The sequence below is a fragment of the Mastacembelus armatus genome, chromosome 4, assembly GCF_900324485.2.
Source record: "Mastacembelus armatus chromosome 4, fMasArm1.2, whole genome shotgun sequence".
NCBI lineage: Eukaryota > Metazoa > Chordata > Actinopteri > Synbranchiformes > Mastacembelidae > Mastacembelus > Mastacembelus armatus.
In genome coordinates, this window is record NC_046636.1 from 1,589,427 (window position 1) to 1,610,161 (window position 20,735).

Genomic DNA, 20,735 nt, shown 5'->3' on the forward strand with positions numbered 1-20,735 from the left:
AGTGTTTGGAGGAAGATAAAACCTGAGGCCTGAGCTGTGTGAGTCAGTGTGTGTGTGTCAGTGTGTGTGTGTGGTCTCACTCACACTGGGGACTCAGCCTGTTCTTGTTTTTCAGATCATGAAACAAACCTGCTCCTCTGGTCAAACCCACACAGGAAAAATCCCAATCAGGGTTTTATTGATCAAACAGCACCAGGGATTATCTTCCTGTCCAACTCAATGTGCTGTCACAGTGATGCTGCAGAGCTATTCCACCACAGGTTTCACTCAGGTGTGTGTGCAGGCAAAATATCTGCAGCATGTAAAAACCTTCAGTCAGAATCAAACCACCTATTAAACTGGAATCCAACATTTGATGGTGTCACCCAGGATTTTGTACGGTTGATGTGCAGGTGGGTTCATTCTCTAAAAACATATGTGCTGCTCAGAAAAGAAAATCTGGAAGTGGCTCTGATGAACTGATGAATTGTCAGTGTCCCAGAAATTAAATAACTGTTACTGAATCTCTCATTTTCATAAGAACTGAAACCAAAACCAAGAGAAACCAAAATAATCTGTCAGTGATTCGTCTGTCAAGGGCAGGCATTGTGTGCCCCTGCACACAGAGTCTCTTTTCACTGTTTGACACACACACACACACACACACACACACACACACACACACACACACACACACACACACACACACACACACACAGCTCTCTTTTTGTACCAGTTGTGCCAAGCACTGTGGTGCTCTTCTCATCAGCTCAAAACCATGGCTCAGAAAACAACAGATTTATGCACCATGGATAATTCTGTGTATACACACACACACACACACACACACACACACACAGCTCCTGATGTTCCCCAGTGCTTCAGGCTACGTCACAGGCAGATGTCCTTTAACTTTAAAATGACCATCTGCTTTTTCAGCTTTGTAGTTTAAAACCTGAGAAAACCTCCTACAGGACAAGAACATAATAAAAAAAGAACAGTGACATTTAAAGAGGGGGAAGTTTTTGTTGCCTGCCATGTTCTGAATGTATCTTCCTATAAATTAAGCTAATTCCGATAAGCTATAAATTATTGGGTAGGTTTTAATATACTGTTCATGGTCCCCAGAGGATGAATCCTAGTGATTTTAGTGACGACATCTCAGAGTTTAAGTGCAATTTTTACAAAATCTCATAAGCTCTTAGATTTCTAAGTAAGTTTCCAGCTGTGAATATTTACTTCATCCAAATCAGAATTTTTAAGGTCACATTTTCAACACAATCACTGAAATATTTGGCTTTGGCCCAGCGACCCCATGACGGTCAGGGCTGAAACAAACACCGCAGCCTCCAGAGCGAGAAGCAGAATCTGCCTTGCTGGTGTTTTCTGGTTTTTATGGTTGCACTTTAAGGTTATGTGGTGCTGTTGTGCAGCACTGCTGTTTATTTGTCTTTCTCCTGATTGCATTAGACTGAACAGCTCCATTAATTAGCTCCACGGCCTACTGATGGAAGAGGAGCGCGAGGAAGGAGATGAACCTCAGCTCTGACCTTTAACCTTTGGGACTAGTGTGCAGTTTCGCTCTCCTGTCATCCAACAAACAGCCTAAGAAATCATTTTTAGTGTTGGCAGTAAAGTTGTTTTCCTTTCACTTAATGTCGGGAGCTCGCAGGCAGTTTTAGTCACACACCGATCTAAAGCTTATTCCACTGTTGAGCAAACACAATTGGAATTGTGCAAGCATGAATAATAGATAAAAAAATATTTCCATAGCATGTCTTGGTTTTATTAAGTATTGGTGTTGCACCAGCCTTTATAAAGCGCTCATTAAAACTAACATTGCTCTACTTTGCAGCGGCATAAATGTAATGCATCAAAACGCGAAACACATTACTGCCTCCGAGACAAAAACACGCAGCTTAAATTATTTTTACTACGCGTCCAACTGCTGAAATTAAAGCGTTCAAATGACTCATACCCGAGTCCATCAAGAGAAATCAGAAGGCATTAAAATGCAGCAGGGAGGAGGAGGAGGTCGTAAAAGCCTGAGATCTTTTTTTATTGGTGTCCATAACCGGGCGGGATGCTGGCAATACGGGAGAGAAAGCAGATCCCTCCTGGTCACAGCCGGTTTTTCAGCCCTACATTCCTCTTTAAACATAAAACCTGGTCCCAAGTCACTGCACACAGCATTATCCCAATAAACACAAAACTGTTTTGTGACTCAGAAGCGATGTGTCCTGTGATGTGGGTTAGAAGGCAGTTGGCTGAGTCTTTGAACGGGCTCAGAATCGGAAAAGAATTTCTTCAAGGAAAAGTGCAACTAAGGAAAACATCATCAAGTTGCAACCGCACTAAATAAAATTTGATAAATTCTAATTATGAGAAGAGTCAGCAGCAGATCTGGAGCTTTCACTCGTAACACATGAGCTTCATCCCACTTGTGATGGTAAAATTGTAGAAAAGCTGCTAAAAGCTGCAGGACAACCAGAGAAACTCCACTTGCTGACGAAGGTCCAGAACAGCCACGTGCTGGGAAATGTTCAACTTCTCCTTCCAAGGTCAAGAACAAGCTGCAGAGTAAACTGTCTCTGTATATCTGGGTAACTCTATATTTTAAGCTGTGCTCAGTAGGATCTTAATAGAAAAGAAATAAATGTCTTGTCCGTTCCTATGGCTTTAACTGTAGCTTTCATTTCTGGTTTTGTTTGTGCGTGAGAAATCAGTAAGGCCCGTTTTTGTTTTGTGATTGTGGAGCTGCTGCTGAGTGTTTGTTGTTTTACTGCTGACAAGTAAACCCTCCTCACCTCGGGAGGAGAAGTGCTTCCAAGGCCAATTAGGCAGCTGGGAAAATAACAACTGCCTGACAACAGCTCTCCCTGCCGGTCGACCTCGCTCGGACTCCTGCAGCCTCCACACGCCTGAACCTCACGATCAACGGTACAGGTGGGTCAGCGCCGTGCAGCGGCCACAAATCCTTTATGAGGGTTTGTTGTGTTTACTTCTATCACCTTCTGCTTTCACAGAACAACTTCATTTATTATCATTTATTTTGGAGGTATGAGATTCTTCATTTCTTGCAGGAGCAAATTCTCAAAAAATGGAGAAAATTAAAATGGGTTAAAGACGAAAATGTGATTTTTGGGTTTATTTATGTGCAGTGTGATGGACGAAAACACTGCAGCTCCATAAATAATAGATCAACAATCACAAAGTAAAAAAATAATAAATAACTAATGTAGGTCAATACACAAACAGGAAGATGTTATTTTAACTACGTTTCAGTTTCAGCTATGGCCTTTGTATCTTATCTCATCTAACGATGCTCGGGTTAAAAGATTCTAACATTAACACACTGCCCTGCATCTCACAGCGAGGGTGACACACACAGCACCCACTGCAATGCTGACGTTTCAGCCAGACCCTGGGTGTGTGCTGCCGTGTTACTCCATCACAAACACTTCCTGTTAAAGCTCTGCCAACACGACGACGCAGTTTCAAGCTGTTTGCCATAAAAAACCCGAAGGGAGAATTTCGAATATAAAACCGACCGAAAGTCTCATAAGAGAATAAAATAAAGAATAAAAAGAGACACAGGAAGAAACCAGCAGCCAGCAAATGTTCTGCCAATTCACAGCTGCACATTTCACATGGGTGACACATGTCACCCACAGCCCACAATAAAAGAGTGGAGAGCACACACACACAGGCCACATGAATATCTGACAAGGACGCATCCTGCCCAGTTTTATTGGAAATTATAAAAATACTTTGGTGAAAACAAGAAAAACATGTTTTCACTGGTGTGAGATAATTCCACTTCTCAGTGTGATGTCACTGAGATGAAAATACAGGCTGATCTGCACCGAAAACGAATAAATATTGAAATACGGTCTATTTTCAGAGTGAGGCCGATCACTGCACTTCTCAGTGTTCCAGATGTACCTACCAGCCCCGGCCCCTTACGGCTGCCAGGTCTGAGGGTTCAGAGATACGAGCAGATCTGTCTGACTAACACATCTAAGCATTTATTCAACTTAGGTCTGGCAACTAGTGAGTCTGGAGGAGTTATGGCAAATATAAATAATAATGGAGACGTCTATGAAGTAGGGCAGCACGGTGGTTTAGTGGTTGGCACTGTTGCCTCACATCAAGAAGGTTCCTGGTTTGAAACCCATCAGGGGCCTTTCTGTGTGGAGTCTGCATGTTCTCCCTGTGCTTGTGTGGGTTTTCTCCAGGTACTCTGGTTTCCTCCCACAGTCCAAAAACATGTATGTCAGGTTGATTGGTGACTCTAAATTGCCCATAGGAGTGAGTGTGAGTGTGTGAGGTTGTTGGTCTCTATGTGGCCCTGTGATGGACTGGGGACCTGTCCAGGGTGGACCCCTGCCTTTCACCCAGAGAGAGCTGGGATAGGCTCCAGCAGATCCCTGAGACTCTGGTCTATGAAGGATCTGCCACGTAAAGCAGAAGACGAACCAACAGCCACAACTCCAAATGTGTCAGGAACCAAATCACAGAGCAGAACCGATGATGAGTTAGATCTGGCCGTCGGCTTCACCGGGACCACGGCTGCTCAGAGAGAACACTGTGGGTTGTGTCTCTACACATCAGCGTCTGACAGGATGAAGCCGACTAGAGACTTTATATCCCGAACACAAAGGAACAAACTGACAGAGTCTCTTTACTGAAGCAGCGTCTGGACCTTCAGATGCTCAGAGGTCAGAGACACAGAACAGCTTCATGCACAGAGCAGAGACAGTAACATGGACCAGCAAAGACTGCTTAGTGATAATATGTTTCTAGGAAACAAGCCAGAGGTTGAAACCCAAAGTTTGCCAACAGCTGTACTCACACACACGGTGGGTGGTTTGTTGGTCGGTTTTGTTTTGTCTGTGCGGCTTTTACTCGACAGCTGAAGGTGCAGAGAGTGACAGGACGTGGTTAGCTTGTTAGGCCGGCGGTGAATTATCGATCCCCTGAACTCACCCACAGCAGAGTGTGCAGGGCGATCACAGGCTGTCCACACACACATACACACACCTGTCACACACTTGTCATCACACTCACGCTACAAGCCTGGGGCTGTGTGTTTTCTGTCTGTGTGTTTCATGTCTCTCCTCTCACTTTATCATTATCCTGTCCAGCTGGATAACAACACGACGCTGCAGCCGTCACTCAGCGCGACGCTGATAACGTTCTCTGAGCTTTAAAGCTGACACCAGGCCACTGTCAAACCAGTCTGGTCCACACACACACACATCTATTTATTTTTAATGTACTTTTCCTAAATGTTTTATCTGAGACGTCTCTCGTTTAGTCATGAATATTACATCTTATCCAAAAGTGTCTTTTCTGGGAGCGCGACACATTTTTAGAAAGAGAATATTTAGTCTTCCCTTCTTCAGAGTGCTGTTCGAGGGTTAACACGCTTTAAACCTAATGCAGAGAACATTTGGGCTTCTCTCAGTGATGAAATGGAGGACATGTTATGTTTGCTCTACTTAACCAAAGCCTCTAACCTCGTAACACACTGAGTGAGTCTGGTCCTCCGGTTGAATCTAATTGTATGTCTCATTTACATGAGGGAGGAGCAGAGCGTGGTGAGCTAAGCTGCAGATTAAAGCTGCAGCGTACTGCATACGATAAGCCCATTAGCTCTGGTGTGACTTCAGATTCTGATTATTTCTCCTGTATAGGTAGATAGTGACAAAGGCCCATGGGGATTCATTAGCTCCCTGTTGTAATTTATGTTGTACGGGGCCCAAGCAGCTCTCCTCAGGGGAAAGATATCATAGACACAGGGAGGTGTTCACATTCACACAGCCGTCAGATAGTGTTACACACTGACTAATGCTATGAGCCCCATTAGAGCTCTCAGGTGTCACACCTGATATCATCAGCAGGGCTGCTGGGAGGGAACTGAGCTGTTCAGAATCAGAAGAGAATACTATCTAATGCTCATCTAAATAGGGTTCAATATTCACACACATCCACCCTTTTAGCTCCGGCTTGGTCTCCACCAACTCCTGGGAATACGTCTCCTCGTGTGTTCTCTCTCTCTCACACTGCTGCTTGTTGCTGAGCAGGAAGTGCACAGTGAGTTTTTCACAGCTTATTTGCATCAGAAACTTACAGGCTGCTGGAAGCCCAGACTGAACCAAACAAACACAAAGCATAAGCTGAAGGAGGCTGGAAAAGTGTGCTGCAGTATGTGCCTGCACAATTCACCAGGATCTGTACAGTCTCACTTCCAACCACTGCACGTCTGCATGGCTAAATGTAGTACAAAGCCTCACTACATGCATTACACTGTAAATGGCTTTATCTGAACTGATCTTTGATCAGTCCTGTTCGTATTAAGAACACACACACACACACACACACACACACACACACACACACACACACACACACACACACACACACACACACACACACACACACACACACACACTGAGGGTGTGCCTGACTGTCGGCACTGATGGAGGCTGCAGATGAGTTGACTTCACTCTGCCCAGGCCTGTGCTGCTGTTGGTCATGTGTGTGGCTGTGGGAATGTGCCATGTTAAGCCATCAGTGTGCCAGACAGTCAATTATTCAGGATGAATGCAGCCTGGATGGATGGATGGATGGATGGATGGATGGATGGATGGATGGATGGATGGATGGATGGATGGATGGATGGATGGATGGATGGGAGCAGGGAGGGTAAGTGGTTCAGCTAACACACACATACTATCACCAAGAGCATCAGCGCAGCGAGCAGGGACGTATGGAAATGAGAGCGACATTTAACCAGAGAGGGATGAAGATATTTATGAGACCGACCGAACCCACTGCCATAAAAGAGCCGGGCAGGCAGACAATTAAACAGAGGCAGAGGAAGGACAGGGGAGAACAGTGCTCTGTGGCTGACCTATTTAGCAAATGCAGAGCCATAAACACACGCTGCAGCAGACAGCCAGGGCTAAACCAGAGCTAACCACGCCAACTCTGTAAAAATGCTAATCAAGGCCTGCAGGATTCAGAACAGCTTTTCAAGTGGGGAAGTCTGTTTCGCAACACTTTCGACATTTTCAGCTCAAGTCCCTCTCATCCTCGTTACTGCCTGTTTGTGCCCAGGCCTAAATAAATCATCAGAAGCTCAGCTCCACACAGCTCGCACGCTACGCCACGCACTCAGTATGTGCTCAGTCTTCTAACCGGAGTCAATGCCAAGATATAACGCTGGAGATAAATATTAACACTGACTCTAAGTGAAAGAGCTCGCGGACCACAGGCCGGGTCAATACATGAGCCACGAATCGTCTGCATGTTTCTGAGAACTGCAGAGTCGATAAGAAACACGGTCATTGATCTGCTGCTCCCACAGAAGTTTATGGCGTCCAGGATGGAGGGTGTAGCGTCTCCGTCAGCACACAGGAGGCCAAACGCAGTGATTCTTACCATCTGGTCTGTTTTTGAGGTTTCAGTTCTACCAGTTAACTGCTGAGATCTACAGTAGAAACAGCATCAAGGCTCAGGAAACACAACATTTCCATACTCACTGATTTGCATTTGTCTTCTCATCGCATCTATTTATCATTTGGTTTATAAAGTGTCAGATAATAGGGAGGAATCTCAGTCCGCTTCCTGTAGCACAAGATAAAGTCATGAAATTGCCTGATTTCCTGACCAACAGTCCAAAAACTGAAAATGTTTTTCACTAATAAATTATTTCCCTGCTGGTTTCAGTCTATAGAAAATCTAGTGACATCACTACAGATATTACACCCTGGTTCCCGAGCTCTGCAATAACTTGGAGAGTAGAATATCAGGTGGGAATAAACAGGAATCATATCCATCCAAAATGAATCATAGCATCAGAAGCGAGAAAGCCGCCCCCCTAAATATTGAGTAATATGAACACCTTTATTGAACCTGGCTCCAGACCAACACGCTGTGCTTCTGTCTGTGTGCACTCAGACTCAAAACATGAAGAGGGAAAGACAAACCCAAACCCATGCTAATAATGTATTAGTTGGTGTAGGGAGGATTACTGACACCCCCAGGTAAATGGAGGAGACATGGAGGCTCAGGGGGGTTCATGTAGAGCTGGATTCTGACAGAGGGGGTCTGACTGACCAGCTGCCTGATGAACCTGTCGCCGGTGTAGGCAGATTCCTCACAACCTGCAGCGATGAGGCCAAAGTTACGTGCATGAACAGACACCATCAGTTTTATGCTGAATCGACTCTTCGGGTGTCAACAGACCTGATTTCACTGGCCTCGGGTCCTTCACTTCTGCTGAGCACTGCAGTGTGGAGCAATAGAGCAGCACCAACACCACGCTCACAGCTTTAGCTAACAGTCTGCAGCACAACTACACTAAATGTCATTTTTCAGGGTGAATGCACAGCAAACTCAGCCCAGACAGAAACAGCAGCTGGAGCCCATTACACAGTGCGGTTTGCAATCTTACATTCAGGTTGCAAATAGTGGCAGCGCCACATTTCACAAAGGACTGTTGTTCACAAGTTACAGCGAAGTCAGAGGGTCGTCCATGGCTCTAACTCTGCTCATCCCAGGCCAGACTGTGTGTGTGAGACAGGCCAACATGCTGCTTGATCCAGAAGAGCACACACACACACACACCAACCACAGAGAAAACCTGCCGGTGTGTGAGCTGGAGTTTGAACATCCTCAAGACAGAGCTGATGTTTCACATTACACAGCAGGCCTGTGCCCACACCAACGCAGGACAAACACACAGCTTTTGTCTACTGGAACTCAAGCAAAGCAGTGACCATGGTCTCTAAATCTGTGTGTCTGAGAGCAAACGCACAAAACTCCACCACAGCAGAGCAGCTCAGCCCAGGGTCCAACACATATTAAAGTCCAACATCAGCTTTTAGAGCCACAGAGGATGAATGTTGTGTTGTTGTTGTGTTAAATGTGTATAAGCAAACACAACAGGTGTGATCCTGTTCAGGCAGCACTCACCTGAAGCAGCAGCTGCTCCAGGAGGCCCCGCAGCAACGTGTGGCCCTCCGGGGATCGGTGGTACAGGCCTCGGCCAGGATTTAGGCGCGGAGGGACTGGCCCTCACCAGGCCTACGTATTCCACAAAGGTCCCTGGAAAGTCTCCCTTCTCCTTGGTCCTCTCGTTGATGCCATGTAGCCAGCCTTTGGGGCTCCGCTCGTCGCCCTCCTGGTACTCCAGCCCCACCTTCGCCACCACCGAGGCCTTGGGGACGGTGAGTAGGTCGCCCGGCTGGAGGCTGATGTCATCACCACGCTCCCGCTTGTACTCGAAGAGCGCCCGGTACTGGATGCTGTCAGACGCCATGGCAACAGGATTTCACCAGATGGTTCAAAAGCCAAAAATACCGAAGCCACCTGAGATCTGCTGCGTTAAAAGTAAATTCAACACTTTAAAAATGCCAAACTGAAAGTCCATTAGTTAAAAATCCCTGAGGTGAAAATGGAAGTCAGACCAAGCCTCTGATGGCTCCTGAGATTTGCTATGTCGTGCTTAGTTTGATGACACAGTGGAAATGATAAAAATCTCATCCCTGAGGTGGAATTCAACACCTTCTTCGTCCGGCGATCTCCTCAAGAGCAGCTGCAACTTTCGTAATCCAAAAGTAAAAGTCGTCCAGGTGCGGTGAATGTGACCTGAACAGTTGGCTGGTCTTTGCTCTAGTCCTGCAGGTTTTGGTTGTGTCTATGCAGTTCCTTAAAAATACACAGCATAAATCCTTCACTCACAGAGCCACAGTCCAAGGCCGCAGGGCTGCGTGATGCTTATGGGCAGACATGCTGACCAGCCACCACACTGTGCCGGGAAAAACGGAGGAGGTGGGGAGGGGGGGCAGTGGCACAATTATCCAGGACAGGGTGACCTCCAGACGATGCCCTGCAGCTTCTTCTGATGGTAATGACAATTGTACAGAGCCTATACTGAGTCTACTGTGAGTGAGGCACCCCCCAGGCACACACATACACACTCACTCACTCACACACAAACACACACGCACACACACACACACACACACACACACCTGAGGAAATCCACTGCAGTGCAGAATTTGGCTTCTTACTCAGAGCGCCCCTGTGCGCACTCTTCTGGATCAAATCCTGCTGCTTCACCCTTCCTGTCGCTCCTGCAAAGGTAAAAGGTTATGAGGTTACCATGAGCCCACGCGCTGTTATCTTCCACTTTCTCATCCTTCCACAGACACGTCCAGGTGGGAGACTAGTAAAACAGAGTGTTACAAACTCTCCCTCCGCTGTGTTTGTGCGCTAAACCACAGAAGGTGAATCTATCACTTACAACACGCGTGACTAAGCGAATATGAACTTCAGACAGACAGCGTCCCTGACCGAGGTCGCCCTGCGCCAGTCTGCCCCGCTGTCTCCTGCACGCAAATGCGCCGCAAACTCACCTCCCAAAGTGCACGGCCCAGCTCTTCTCCTCCACCGGCTCCTCGGCGCACGACCGGTCCGCTTCGGCACTACTTGAACCCCGCAGAGCGAGCCCAGACATCCGTGAAGCCGCGTCACGACACACGAACGGCGTGGCTGTTCCAGCAGACAGGCAGGCTGCTCGGTGCTGTGCTGAGCGGGACTGCTGATGTCAGTAAACCCCTCCTCCTCCTCCTCCTGCCGTCCGCAAATTATGGCACAGCCAGCGGCGGAGACGGGACCGGTCCGTGTGGCGCACCGCTGCTGCAGCAGAACAGCGCATGTCCCGCCGAAGATGCTGTTAACTCTACTGCATTTTATCATCATCATAATATAATAAAACATATAATTTCTAATCTAATTATTATTATTATTTTGAGTCGGACTTACTGTTGGTATAAGGCTCAGATATGAGGGCGGGTGGGTGAATTAAACGTTGAGAAACTGCATTGATGGGGCTCTGGGACAGCTCAGTGACCCGGGAAGGAGCCACTGCTTGTTTCTCTGCGCATTTTAGGGAAAAGAAATAAATAAAGGATGCGGGACAGTTTAGTGCGCAGCTGATGACGCAGAAACAGACAGCGCCAGACTGCTGCGTCATCAGCTGCGCACATTGTCAAACTGCGCACAGCCTCTCCTGTCCCGGCTGCAGAACGAGACACAAAGATAATGGTGTGATAAACCTCAAACCAAAGTGATCCTGGGTGTTAGCTGCTGTTAGAGCAGCTATAAACAGCCAAGAACATCACAGCTGCTTGATTTATGTCTGAACAGAGACAGACATGTAAAAACGATTCCATCCATCCATCATCTGTACCCCCTTGGTCCTAACCAGGGTCCCAGGGATCTGCTGGAGCCTATCCCAGCTCTCTCTTGGTGAAAGGCAGGGGTCCACCCTGGACAGGTCCCCAGTCCATCACAGGGCCACATAGAGACCAACAACCTCACACACTCACACTCACTCCTATGGGCAATTTAGAGTCACCAATCAACCTGACATACATGTTTTTGGACTGTGGGAGGAAACCAGAGTACCTGGAGAAAACCCACGCAAGCACAGGGCGAACATGCAGACTCCACACAGAAAGGCCCCTGATGGGTTTCAGACCAGGAATCTTCTTGCTGTGAGGCAACAGTGATAACCACTAATTCACCGTGCTGCCCTCGTAAAAACGATTCATCACATGCTAAACTGTAAGCTCACATGATACACCAGTCATTTCTGCCAGATTGATGTTGCTGCTGGTTTCAGTCCTGCAGTTTAGTTTTCATGTCCATTTGACTTTCACACTGTGATTTTCCTGTCCAAGTACTGCAGATGAGCAGATGCTCATTAGCTTTAGGCTAACTATGGTGCAGTTAGACCTCAGGGGCATTAGAACTCTCAACACACTGAACAGATTAAGGATGAGCTGAACTTCTCAGCTCTCTAAGTGGCGTCTCCTCCCTTTTCCATCCCTACGTGTCTCTGGGTGTCGGCTGCACAAACACCGTCCTCTGTCTGGACTCATGTCTTACGTAAACAGAGGCGTGCTGGCTCCATGACAACTCTGGGCTGGGAGGCATGGACAGCATCATCCTGACGGAGTCAAGGTGAGGGTCAGGTTAACGTTTGCACATGGCTGCTCTGCACAGTGCTCACTGAACACACGACAGATCTCCTAAAGCTCTGCTGTTGTCTGTGCTGAGTTGCAAAATGTAAACATTGAGCTCTGATGAGGGTTTGTGATTTGAGGGACTGGGCACATGCAGCTGCAGAATCTGTAACCAATCCCCTTAAAACCAGCTGGAGCGAAGGCAGAGAGAGAAACAAATAGGTGAGTCTTCTTCTGCCAATACCTGTGTCTGTTTGTCAGGACAAATGCACCCAAGTGATTCTTCTCAATTGGAGTCTGATTTTAAATTGGAGCGTCAGTTGCTGTTGTATTGATTTCTCCCTGTGGATACAGTGCACAGGCTGGAGGAGTGTCAGCAATGGGAAAATACAAAATATACTTCCTTTACTTCCTTCTTGAAATCTTTTACTATAGCAACACATTTGCAATTTGTAAATTTAATTTGTTGTGGCAAAGAACTGGGAGTGAATGGGTCCACAAAGCTGTACAGACCTGTTAGAGGTCAAAACTTCAGTACAAAGAAAAATGTGACATTATGTATAAATGTAGTTTTTTATTCTTTTCTACTTGATTATCATGTTGCAACAGCATCAGCTCAGCTCCTGACCAGTTGTGGAGGTTTGAGCTTAAGTCCATCTGAAACCATCTCTGATGTTGGAGTGTAAAAAGTCTGTATGTGGAAGCACGTCCTCATCAGTGCGTGTGAATGCGCAGCATGGCCTGAAGGCAACATGCAGTTGGCAGCTACAGTATAATGAGATGCCTTCACAGACACACGTGCTCATTTACGTAACCTGCCCTGTGCTGTGTGTCCGGACGCGCTCCAGTGAGCTGCAGGGGTCAAAAGCTCATTGGTGGCCCAGGAGCGTTTCCTCGCTCAGATAAGACCTCACTATGTTGTCATTTCAATACCCCCCCCCCCCAATCACATGACTGACGGGAACATTTGTTTTCCTTATCTCAAGCCAACATGCATTTTGAATTTGCAGAGAGCTGGGGGAAGGAAGACGGAAATGTGCACAAACACCTGCTTTAGTTACAAACCTCAGGCCAAGTTCATTTGAGACGTGCAGCAGGATGATATGTTCACGTTGCCAAAGGGTGTGAATGAGCACCAGCACAGCTGCACTGGCTCTGCTGCACATATTATCAAGGACAATCCGGTTTATTATAATGGCTTATTTTTGCTGTTTTGGCCACTGTTACAATCACAGCAGCAACCACACACATGATCCGTCACATGTCGTGAATGTTTACAACACACGGTGTAGGGAATACTGTCACCTCCCGCTCACCTGAGCATCATTGGAGATGATTGAGGTTATTGTGTTTGTATCAAAGCCCGATAACCGATGTCTTCTTCCACTGCTCCACAGAGCCTCTGTGTCTAAAAACCATTCAAACTCACCAGTGAGCACACACTGTAGTTTATTCTGACTCGGTCCTGCTGCCACTCCAACACTCACTACAGACCAAATGTTGATTCCTCCGCCACTGAAAATAGTCCCCATTTCCTGAGGCCTGAAAGCTAAAAAAAAAACACTGTAAAAGCAGAAGAGAATTTGGTGCAGGTTGTAAACATGCAATAGATGTCAGACCTTCTCTTAAAGCAGCTAAAGCTAACCCACATGTGATTTATGTCTGTAATGTGAGATTTAACTGGTGGCTGATTGAAACATGGGGAATCTCAGGATGTAGATGCACGCAGTGGTTTCTAGAGGAAATGGACCCACCTCTGAAGAACATGAAGACACGTGAAGACTGTTCCAGTGGAAAAATGGGATTTTCAATATGGATGGAGGGCAAGAACAAGGTGATGATTCAGACGTTGGGAGGAAAGGAGGATGGGGGAGGGTTTTTTAAACACCATGTTACTGCCACTGTCTTTTTATTTATACATTTTTCATTATTTTACCCAGACAGAGTTATTTATAAGGAAGGTTGGAGAACTCACTGTGAAGCAGCACCTCTACACCTGAACCATCAGCTGCAAAAGGCATGAAACATTAATCAAGAAAGACGATCAAAACATCAATAATCGATAAAAATATATGAGCAATGTAACTTAAAAGGTTGTATACTGGCTGAAAAATGGAGACACTGCAACAGGAAAAATCCATCTCTGATTAGTCAGCAGCACTTTCAGGTGAAAAGAGAGTTGATGAGCACACACACTGAGTGTAAATAGATTCTGCAGGGGCTTGTGGGTCATGTCCGTCTAAACACCCGGCTAATATCACCTGGACAGATGGGATTTCACACCTGCTGTGTCCTTTGGATCAGAGCTTGTGGACCAGATATTACACATTTGGGTTTTCCTATGCTGATTTTTGAAGGAGTCCAAGTCCAAATTAGGATGCAGCACATGTGTCCTAATCGTACACAGAGTAAAGAGATAAGAGTTTCCTGTGTGCAGCATATTTAGACTTAGTTTGAAGACCCTGAATGGTGAGAGATAACGGGATTAGACAGGAGGGATGGATGGATCTGAGGATGAAGGATGGATTTGTCTGAAAATCCTGCCTGTGGGCTCCAGCTGCCTTTTTACACCCTGCTCACCAAACAGGAACGGCGCTGCTATAAGGCTGTTTGGGTACGGCGCCTGAATCCAGCAACCACCAGGCTTCTGCTTCAACCCCACTTCAAATCCTGTTCATGTTGCTCTGTCGCTTCTTTGTTTTAACATATGATTAAGACTTTGCTTTGAAAACAACATGAGAAATTAATAAACAGGTTAATGTGCAGCCTGTGGTACGATATAACAGCAGGTATCTGTCTGCAGTATCTTGTTTTTGAGAGAAAAGCGATCAGTGTCAGATGGTGTGGAGTTTGTTACGTAAAACCAAAATAATTCCCCCTGTATTTTCCACCACAGGTGTTTGCTGTTTACATTTTCTAACCTTAGCAAACTGTGGTTCAGTCTCTGACCTACGGGCGTAAGCTGCATTTAGGTGCTGGTGGGAAACCTGCCTGTCCAGCATTTCAGTGGAGTCATGTCTGAGGATCTGAAGCAGCTTTTCACCCCATGATTCAAGATATTTTTAAAAATATATCAATACAAAACAGGTTCATGTTTCACAGTAAATTGCCCCCAAACAACTACTTCTAGTATTTAACGAGATAATCACAATATAACAGTCTGAATAGTCTGGAATCTCAGGTCACAACCACCTGCTACTCATCCGGTCTAAGATCTGACACGAGCTGAGACTGAAGCTGAAGGTTTGAACGCAGCACATCGATGCCATCGCACACCTGTGAGTTTTATCACATTACCTCGACATGGCCTGAATAACGAAGCCTGGGAAGAAGAAAAGTTTTAGGTTTTAACATCTTTGAAACGCACACAGAGAAAAGACTCCGACACAATCTCACCGTGTCCTTGTGCTCATTATGAGCAATTACAGAGACTCGGCGTCGGTGCCTGACACTGGAATCATCGTACACACATGCACACACACTCGGGCACCCAGGACAAAAGCTCCTCTTATCTTAGTCTTGGGCTCCCTGCTGTTCTTTCATCATGCTGCTCTCCGCTTCACACACACACACACACACACACACACACACAGAAATATGACACATGCAAAGCTAATGAGCAGAGGTGTGGTACTGCTGCTGTGTTGAGGACGCTGTTTTCTCACTGTTAAAAGCACTTTGTGTCTGTGTAAAAAGTTCATTAACCACACTTGTATTAAGATAACACAAAACTAACGAGCTCAAAACTTTCCTTTGAGGCACAGTGAAGCAGGGAGCCCAGATTCAGGAGCCTGTGGAGAGTCGACTACACCCTCCCTTGTATTTCATCCATGTAAATATCTGAAAGTGATGGAGGAAAATGAATTGGGATAATATGCGACCTCCACACTGAGTGACCTGTTTCTAATGCACTGAGTTGTCCTGATACAGAAAACTCATTATTTTCTCGCCTCATTGTTTTCCCACCTATCAGCCGCCTCAGCGATAAGCCAGTGTGAGTGACAAGCTTTGATCTTTTCGCACGAGCCGTGAGATTGTGGTTTGAAACCGACAGGACTGTGAATTAAACATGAAGTAGACTCACTGCAACCTGCTCAAAACACATCAGCACGAGACCTTTAGCTTATTATCACACTGCTTGGTGTTCTCTATTTCTTCTTCAATCTTTTTACTTCATTTCCACATTTTTTTGTTGTTTTTCTTTCCTTTTTTCTTTCATTGCCTTTTTTTTGCCACCCTCTCTCTATCCTCAGCTGTTTCATCGCTTTTCCTTCCTGTCTTTTTCTTATCTCTTGCTCCCTTCTGTGTACATATTTGAAAATCTTGAATTTCCTTCAGTCAAACATGTTGGCTGCTTTAAATTGACCATTTTCCAACCTGCTTCTTCGGTTCTTTTAATCTGTGTAGTAGTGAACACGCTCCAGTCTTCTTCTATCTGTGCCTCTCAGCCTGCACAGACCTGTCACAGGGGCTGACCTGCGGTCCTGCTGCTCAGACAAGGGTAAACAACAAGAGGATGCAGTCATGTCTGCAGCGCTTTCCATTCACGCCACATATGTTGTCGAGCAAACATATGGACCAGAATGATAACAAGGGTGCACTTTGATAAAGGCAGCCAATGGGAAAAGGCTGTACAGCTGTACAGGGATACACACACACATATATATATATATATATATATATATATATATATAGTGTCTATATATAGTGTATATATATATATATATATATATATATATATATATATATATACTATATATATATATATATATATATATATATATATATACTATATATATATATATATATATATGTGTGTGTGTGTGTATATATATATAATATGTTACTGTTGGAAGAAAAACACTGTCTGTGTTTTAGCTGCACTCGCCTCTTCCCTGGTAATAAAGTGAATTAACTGTGACACTGTGAGATTTCTCCCTATATGAGTTTCCCCTGCAGCCATAACCTGACAGGTCACATAAAGTTGATTAAAACTTTACAAGTGAGAGAGCTGCTCCTCCGACTACAGGTCCAGCTTCACTTTAACAGCAACATGGCGTCGCTGTGTGTGAACACTGTCAAAGTGCAGGGGAAATGATCAAACCGTAATATTTCTCCGCGGCAGCTGGAAGATGAGTAATGAGGTACATTTATTCCAGCGCTCAAAGGTACAATTTAAGATCTACTGTGTAGGACTTTGGAGGTTTTAAAGGAATTTCACACCAAATTTAAACTGAGACAATGAGCAGCTGCACATAAGAAGCTTCCAACAAAGATGCACATTCAGACTAAAAGTCGGTGCTTTTATTTTCTCTTTCGCATCTGTTTTTAATTTGTTTTTCATCGATGGTCTTGGATGTTTTTGTCATTGTTTTGTGCCTCCGTGAAAATAAATACATGAAATATAAATCAATGAAATGGGATTAACAGACTTATGGCAGGAGGGATTGGGGATCGTAAGAGTTAATTTCTAGTCAGGAGTCTAGGTAGTGGCTGCACTGAACAACCCGCAGAGACCAATGTGGGATTTTGGTCTATCCAAATAAAATCCTGTTGTGTTTTACTGCTTCTGTCCAGTTCCTTCATCTTGTGGTTGGTGTCGTCTTGCTCTACAGTTCATGTGTCCAGTGATTCAGACATTTGATAGAAACATTTTCCCTCCTGACACCTGCTCCATCGTCTCACTGCAAACAAGCAGCATATAAAGCCTTTTATCTGCTGCAGCTATTTCTACATTCAAGCTGCAACACTATACTGTGCACTAATATACTCTGCCATTAAAACGATACTGCATGTAGAGGCTACAACTCACCCGCATTCATAATTTGCTTTCAGAAATGCTTCACTGGTTGCACATTAAAATTCAATTAAAAATGAATGAAACAGGGATTAACCATCTATGTCTCCACTTTTTATTCCTTATGTCTCCTCTGACAGTCATTGCATATGTCAGGTCTGATGATAATATAACATTAATCGTGTGTTTCCCTCTGTTTCAGGTTTTGAAGGCTTTGCAGTGAAAAAGGAGGCGGGGACTTCCTGGACAGGTCGCCTGTCAATCATGGAGCTGCTACACAGACAGACAATCATTCTGGTTCACATTCCCACCCACTGCCCAACCTGCCAAACACCTTTCTGTTGGTTCACTACAGTGTGTTGGTTAGCAGCTTAGCTGGCCAACCCGAGCACTTTAAACCTCCCGTTCGTCCCCTTCTGTCTTTGCAGGCCAGTAAATCAGCAAATCTTTTTTCATCTTTTCTCCATCTGCTGCAACAGTGGATTAGATTTACCATGCTCAGCTATATGGCATGTTTCCTATTAGAAGAAAGTACCGGAGGACAGAAGCAGGTGCACTCTCTGTGTCCCAGCGCTGTGGGGTCTGTAGCAGCAGAGGATGAAGATAAGTAGGAAATCATTAGGGAGGGACACGGCAGATCGATCACAGGGGACTCGAGGGACCAGAAGGAGGTTAACAAAGCACAGGTGTGGTGTCACTGCTGTGCAGATGTTGTCCTCACGTTTCCTGGACTTTTGTTCTGTCTCTTTGCCCTCTCTGCTCGCGTTGACTCTCTTACTCTGCTTCATTACTGCATTCTTCATGTCTCCCTCATTTCTCATTCAACCACTCTCACATTCAGCCTCTATGTCATGCTGCTGCTGCTGCTGCTGCTGCTGCTGCAAACAGCCCAAACAAAGGAACAATCCATTTTTACTGTTAACATCCAGAAAGGTCATTTTGCCAACAAAACTCTGGGTCTTACCTGGTCTTACCTGGACCATCACGCACACACACACACCTTCACAGGGACTTTACAGAAAACATGTAGTAAACGGGTTAAATTCCTAGAAAAACATCAACGAGCACCATCAGAAAGTGGACATTCATTTAAAAAAGGCTGGGATTTACTGCTGCTATTAGTCTGTTGTCCAGCTGGTTTACAGAGACTCTGAGGTCAGCCCAGTTCAGGCCCTGCCACTGGTAGAACATCCTCAGCTTCTACCTAAATAGGATCACTGTGATTGCAGATTAATGACAGTCTCAGTTGAATGGGATCCTAATGACAAGCACTCGATGACACACACAACAGGCGAACAGACAGATGCATCATCATCACACACTGTCAGTGTGCACAGACGCCGAGCAACGTCTCAGTGCTGCAGCAATAAAACAAGAACCCAGCGTGTTTGCACGGAGAGAGATGAGCACGAGCACGAAGGGAGACATCAGCATCAAAATGAAGCTAAAAGCACAAATTTTGCTCATGAAGACATCGGCGTAAACTCATAAACGGCCGGCACATTTCGCAGCTGTCGCCGAGGAACATTATTGCAATAAAAGACTTGTTTTATTTTCCTCAATCTCAGCACGCTGTGTTTTTATTGTTCCATTTGCATTAAGTATGGCACCTCGAGGATCACTCCAACTGCCACAGCGCCTGCAGAAATGAAATCAGAGGCCACATATTGATGCTCGCCTCTCCGAAGCAATTAATCCTGATTTATGGAATTACTCCATGAGAAAGCCGAACGACAAACTCGGCTCACTCGGTCATAAATAAGATGCTTTTAAGACGAAGCAGCACTTGGCTGAAGCTCTGGAGATGATACGGAAACACCAGTGACACCACAGTTGTTGCTAGTTTTACAAATTAATACAAGAAGCTGAACTGCTGTTTTTGTATTTTATAAATTAACTTATTTAATCCCATAAATAAGATTAAATACTTTTTATAATCAGCAGTGAATTCACTATTCAAAATAGCAAAAAATAAAACCCTATAAATACACACATCTTTTAAACACAACTAAACCAGGACAGCAAGTATGTTTTGTGATAAACGTGACTGGATTCATTCTCATCATGGTGGTGAGGAAACGCTCATTTAAACTGAATTAAAAATGCCTTGATAATGAACATCAACATTCACTGACGGTGTATAAAATATCTTTTCTAACAGCTTTTTGTGCATCCACCTGTAGTGACTCCACCATTAATGAACCTCCAGACTCTGACACCTGGATTGAGTTTGAGTTTTCACGTTGTACTTTGGGACATAATTTCAATATTTATTTTTAATTTAACCATTTAACATTTTCGTGACAGTACTCACTAAGCAGGGTGCAGGGTGCAGGGTGCAGGGTGCAGGGTGCAGGGTATTTAACCAGATAATGATGAGGTGCTGGATCACAAACTTTTGTAGAGCTGGTTTTGGTTTTTCCTTTTTGCTGCCAACTTTGAAAATGCAGAGGGAAACTTTTCCAAATCAATGTATGTAAGTCCATTTTCACAACAATCACACAACTTGAGCTTCGTTTGGTTTTCTTGTCTTTTCACTGTCAGAGAGTAAAATGAGACAGATGGTTGATGGTGGTCACGGAATCGATTAATTGACTTGCACGAACAGGTCTGAGTGAATATCTAAGACCTGCTGCACAGATTCAAGTGTGCAGCTTCAAGTACGTCTGCACTAAATGAACAAAACTGCTCTGACAGAGAGAGACACAGTAAAACATCTTAGAACTGGAGGTTTATAAAATATTGATGCTGATTTGTTCATTTTCTGAGTGCGGGAGAGAACAAGTTTCCTTTTTTTCAAATCCCCCATTCTCTTTCTTCTGGCCTTCCGACATCTCACTGCCAGATAACAGGCAGAGAAAGTGGGTCACAAGGACGAGTGAAGAGGAGACAAAGGTTTTTTTTTGTTATTTTAC

General features: G+C 45.0%; 1 protein-coding gene across 1 annotated transcript in view; it reads right to left on the reverse strand.

The window, feature by feature from the left end:
- The window catches only part of LOC113139618 (phosphatidylinositol 3-kinase regulatory subunit alpha-like), an 81,521-nt gene extending 72,155 nt beyond the window's left edge, over nt 1-9,366 (reverse strand). Inside the window, exon 1 of the mRNA XM_026322916.1 lies at nt 8,965-9,366. Within this exon, the coding sequence (XP_026178701.1) occupies nt 8,965-9,310 (346 nt within the window). The 5' untranslated portion in view covers nt 9,311-9,366. The remainder of the gene's footprint in view (nt 1-8,964) is intronic.
- Nucleotides 9,367-20,735: the final 11,369 nt, after the last annotated feature.